A 4,827-nucleotide genomic window follows, 5' to 3' on the forward strand; every position below is an offset into this window, starting at 1 on the left:
ACAATGTTTTCTGACATTTTTTCATATCATATTAAAGTTTGCTTTTCCAAAACTGTTCAGAAACATGAAGAATTAACCTAGTCATTTAATTAAGTTCTTAAGCATTATAAAAACAATGTGATCTCTTCCATCTTTACAAAAGTTTAATAAGTACTAATAACAGCTTAGAAAATAATATGGTGCCCAAAAAAGTCAAAACACAGGAAAACAATTTCTTTAATGTTATAGCTAACAACGAAAAGCTAAAATACACAAAAACATTTTCATCCACTAAACATGTAATCATAAAAATGAAAAGATATATACAGAAAATAAGAAATGTAAGAAAATCATGTGCAAAAACATTTGACTACTGAAACAATGTTATGGAAGAATAAATGCAATGATCCAATGTAGGAATATTTTTGGAAACAAAAACCTAAGCACATATTCTAGGCTTAGACCAGATTTATCTCATTTTAAAACGAAACACTTTCGCATTCTTTGCAGAATGGACAAATGAGTTTGTACTCACGTAAACTAGTTTTTATTTTTTTTTTTTTTAAACTCACAAGTGAAAGGAGAAACCTTTTCTGCGTTCTGCAACACAGTCATGTCTGCAGCAGCTACTCACTGCACACACAGGCATCATCAAGTGCCACACACCACAGTAAGATGAAGAAAATGCCCCACAAGTGGTGAAGGAAGACTCAGCAGCAGCCTTACAAGCGGCTGTTTACATGCTACAAACAACTGTCAGATGCTGGACGTAGCGAGGACAGCTGTGGCGAGATGGCGGCGCCGTCACTTCCGGCTGCTTGTCTCCATCTTGTCCACACGCCATGCACGTCCCTCACTGCGTCAACGCTTGTACAGGGTCACTGACGCCTGGAAAACACTTTCCACACTGGGCAGCAAGATAAAAGTTGGTGAACTATACTTTACATCGATTCATATCATATCATAAGAAGGCGAGGCATGCTAGAGTGTTCTGTGCGTGTGTGTGCGTCATTAACGTCGGTTGATGTCGAGCAGACGACCTCCACCACCCAGCAGAACTGGCCGTGAAAACAGTTGGCTGCAAAAAGGAGGCTTAGAACCTCACTTTCTGTGCTTTTATCTCGTTCTTTTTGCTGTGTAAGGAGATCTCTCAAGTTGCAGCTCTTTCCGATCTAGTGAAACTTGCAATCAGACTCATTAATTGGTGGCCAACCATGTCTCTCTGGTAACATCATCTTTATCTTGTAGATAATTTAATTTTAAAAAGCTTCAATCGTGAAACACTTTGTTTTCCACTGTCTACACTCTATACAAACTTGAAGGGTCAGTAAAAATTCTGAACGATACAACAGCTGTATATCTGTGGTACAGTATCATCAAATATATATAGATATTATTGTATTAATAATTTACATTAGACAACAGCGATTAGAGCTTCTTTTGAATTCAGTTTAGGCCTGGAATCCTTTCACTGTTGTGTGTGTATAATTGTGATAATCCTCACTGGTATTATGTAAGTTAAGTATCAACATTTTCAGGTGAAAATAGTTCGACATCTAAGCCTAAACTTATCATTATTTAAATACTTGTAGAACATCATTCATGGCTTTAAATACAGACTATTTCTGCACCTCACAATGTTTCTGCCAGGTTTTTTTTTTTTGGTCAGTTTCTAGTATTGTTTGATTTAAAACACACACACACATCATTCAAAAACAGTGACCTCATATAGCTACCTGCAAAGACTATGAATGCAAGAGAATCAAAACGTACGTTGATGAAGCCTTAAAAGGTGAACACTTTTGTTACAGAAAGCATGATGGAGCTTCTGCGGAGGTTGCACAAGGCAGTGAAGGAGGGTGACAAAGCTGGCGTGGAGAGGGCTGTAGCATCGGGGGCAGACATGGACATTGTCTGGGGCATGGAGGGTACAGCCTTATGTAATGCTATTTCTTCAGGTTGTCTTGACATGATCCTTTTGCTGATGGAGCTAGGATGTGACATCAATGCCCCAGACTTTGATGGAGGTTCTCCCCTGTCACTGGCTATACGGAAACACCAGGTGGACGCGTGTTTCATTCTCCTCTCAAACCCTTTGTGTGATGTGAACCAGCTCGACCCTGTGAGTAAATGCTCACCACTATGTTTAGCAGTAGTGGAGAATATCACCCCTGTGGTGGAAGCACTGGTGCAGGACTCACGCTGCAGGTATGTGGAGGATCTGGACCCATCCCTACACCTTTCCCTGCAGTACAAGCATTACGCAATCACCAGTGTGCTATCTCGTTGTGATGCGTTGCGTATGCTCCGTAATGCAGCTGGTCTTGCACCAGTTCATATAGTAGCCCAGTTGGGTGACTTGGAGGCCTTTGAGCTTTTGTATCCATCTGACTGTAGGAGAGACGAGATTTACCACCAAACAGGTGAACATGGAGAGGAGCATACAGTGTATGGAGGCACTGCTAGTGCAAGTTTACTCAGCAAAGAACTTAATCAGCGATGCACGCTGACAGGAAACACCGCTCTTCATCTGGCTGTGCGAGGAGTTCATGTCAACATTGTAGAAAGTCTTTTGAGACTGGGTGCTGATGCAAACCTGCAGAACAATGCTGGCCAGACAGCTTTGCTGTTAGCTTGTGCTCAGGGCCACAGAGATCTGGCTCTCATGCTTTTACAAGCTGGAGCTTCCCCGAACTTAACAGGGTTTTTGCGGGTTCAGCAACGCACTTTGTTATTAAGTCATTCCCGTGAAAGTACTTTAACTCCACTCCATGTTGCTGCTGCATCAGGTGATCAGCCACTAGTGGCCATGCTATGTGAATATGGAGCAGATGTCAACGCATGTGATGAACGTGGACGATCGCCTCTTTATCTTGCTCTCATCAACTCATCAAGTGAAGTGGCGCTATATTTGGTAAAGTCTGCAAAGAGCACATTAAAGACACACATCAGTCAAATGTTGCGGGGCAACACGCTTTTGCATGCGCGTGTCATTGTTTCTCACACACCACAGAACTTGCAGAGCAACTTATTGAGCTTGGCTGCAGTGTCAATGCCCCAAACAGCATGGGAAATCTCCCTCTGCATGATGCCATTTCACTTGAAAACATAGACATGGTTGCAGCTCTACTGAGCAAGGGGGCCAGTCCTTCCTGCAGAGGTGCTGATGGTTGTCTTCCCCTGCGCATGGCTGCTATGACTGGAAGAATAGACATTGCACGCCTTCTTCTCAGTGCAGGAGCCAGTCTTGAAGGCAGGGAGGTGAGTTCTTGCTTAAAAACTGGGAGATCTGATTTTGATTTTTAGTCTGTCCAGTTTCTCCCATTTGTTGCTATGTGGTTTACAGAGATGGGTTCTTTCTCGCAGTGCTGTTTTAGGTATGAAGTGAAGTTTGTATCAGTAGAATGGCTTGTGACACAGTCCTTGATAGCTTGATTTCCATGGTATGACTTATGGAGGATTGTTTTATACATGCACACACACACACAAAGAGAGCTTTATCATACCACTAAAATAATTTTCCACAAAATATCTTCCTAAATTTTCTTTCTATGTAAAAGGCAAAATCAGCCTAAATCTGCTGTCTCTTTTGTTTAAGGTTGGTTGTGTTTTACGCCATGCCAATGACTACACTTTTTTCTTTCTCCTTCTCCAGGGCCTTGAACAGTTGGCACAGGAGGAGAGGGAGGATGAGCAGTCTCCCCTGAAGGAGGCATTAGAGTCATGCATGGTTGATTTTGCACGCTTTTTGGTAGAAGCAGGTTGTGACCTGTCTTCACAAAGCTACCTTTTCAACTGCAAAAGTAAGTAAATGAATGAAGTGATGGCATTCTGTCTAAACTGTGCAGTTAGGACATTCTGTCTTACTCAGCTAGATGAGTTTGGGAATACAGGAATATTAGTTGTTGCAGACCTGTGCTACATGAGTGTGTTAGCTTGTTGTGGGTAAGAAAAGTTATCTGCGATCTTTTCAACATGTGTCAATTCAGTCTCTCAGTATTCTGCTGTACATTGGTAAATTAGTTTGACCTGTATGACTTGGGCTCATGAGGCATTTTGTGATCCATTATTAGAAAGCTTCTTTCAGCACTATAGTCTTGTACTTGTCACCAAACTGTTTAAAATAAACTTTTCTATAAGAGATAATCATAAATTTCCAATGCAGAGGAAAATATCGAGAAAATAAGATTACTGCATTTGTTATTATCATTCACGAGTGAAATTAAATGTGGGAGAGCCAAGAGCCCATAATTTTTGCTCTTATCTTCAGCTTGTTCTAAAGAATCAAGGGTTTTGGACATCTCCGACGACAGCAGTGAAGATGAGACTGAAGAAGGAAACGATGACGCGCCAGACATTGTGCAAGAAGATCCTGATTTAGTTGCTTGGCTGCAAATGCATGCATGGAATCCTAAGACCTTAATGCAGTTGTGTCTTGATGCTGTGCGCTTTCTGTTTCGCACTGGTGGTCGACAGTTCTCACAAATGACAGCACTGCCATTGCCAGAAAAAATTATAGCAAAGTTATTTTATAAAACAGATTGAAATCAGCGTGCTGTGTATTAATTTTAGTTTGATTTTATTTGCTTCGACATCAACTTATTTAGAAAGCTTGTTGTTCTATTTTCAAAATATTTCAGTACATACTGTTGCAGATTTCTTATGTGTAATATGTGCTTCCATTGAAGTTTAGATTCCTTAAAATTTGAATTATAAAGTGTAAATTACTGGTTTCCAGTGACTGCTGTTTTTCACAACAACAAAGTTCATAATCTTTACACAACGCATAGAATGTTGATGATTGCAAAGGCACCATTTTGTTGGTCATTTTTCGTTTTCTGAAGCACC

The 4,827-nt window shown here is 40.8% G+C and overlaps 1 protein-coding gene across 2 annotated transcripts; it reads left to right on the forward strand.

Moving 5' to 3' along the window:
* The first annotated feature begins 573 nt into the window (after positions 1–573).
* LOC112553435 (ankycorbin-like) lies at positions 574–4,530 on the forward strand. Of its 2 annotated transcripts, none has more exons than XM_025220644.1 (4): positions 574–904; positions 1,791–3,240; positions 3,635–3,782; positions 4,250–4,530. In XM_025220644.1, exon 2 carries the CDS (start codon positions 1,796–1,798, stop codon positions 3,089–3,091), a length of 1,296 nt encoding a protein of 431 aa, XP_025076429.1. In that variant the 5' UTR covers positions 574–904; positions 1,791–1,795; the 3' UTR covers positions 3,092–3,240; positions 3,635–3,782; positions 4,250–4,530. The 2 variants fall into 2 exon arrangements, with proteins under 2 accessions (XP_025076429.1, XP_025076430.1); XM_025220645.1 differs by lacking the exon at positions 574–904 and adding an exon at positions 914–1,204.
* Positions 4,531–4,827: the final 297 nt, after the last annotated feature.

Source organism: Pomacea canaliculata, linkage group LG12 (genome assembly GCF_003073045.1).
Source record: "Pomacea canaliculata isolate SZHN2017 linkage group LG12, ASM307304v1, whole genome shotgun sequence".
NCBI classification, from domain to species: Eukaryota; Metazoa; Mollusca; class Gastropoda; order Architaenioglossa; family Ampullariidae; genus Pomacea; species Pomacea canaliculata.

Coding starts and splice junctions, on each gene's coding strand:
- LOC112553435 (XM_025220644.1), top strand. CDS start 1,796: ATGATGGAGCTTCTGCGGAGGTTGCACAAGGCAGTGAAGGAGGGTGAC.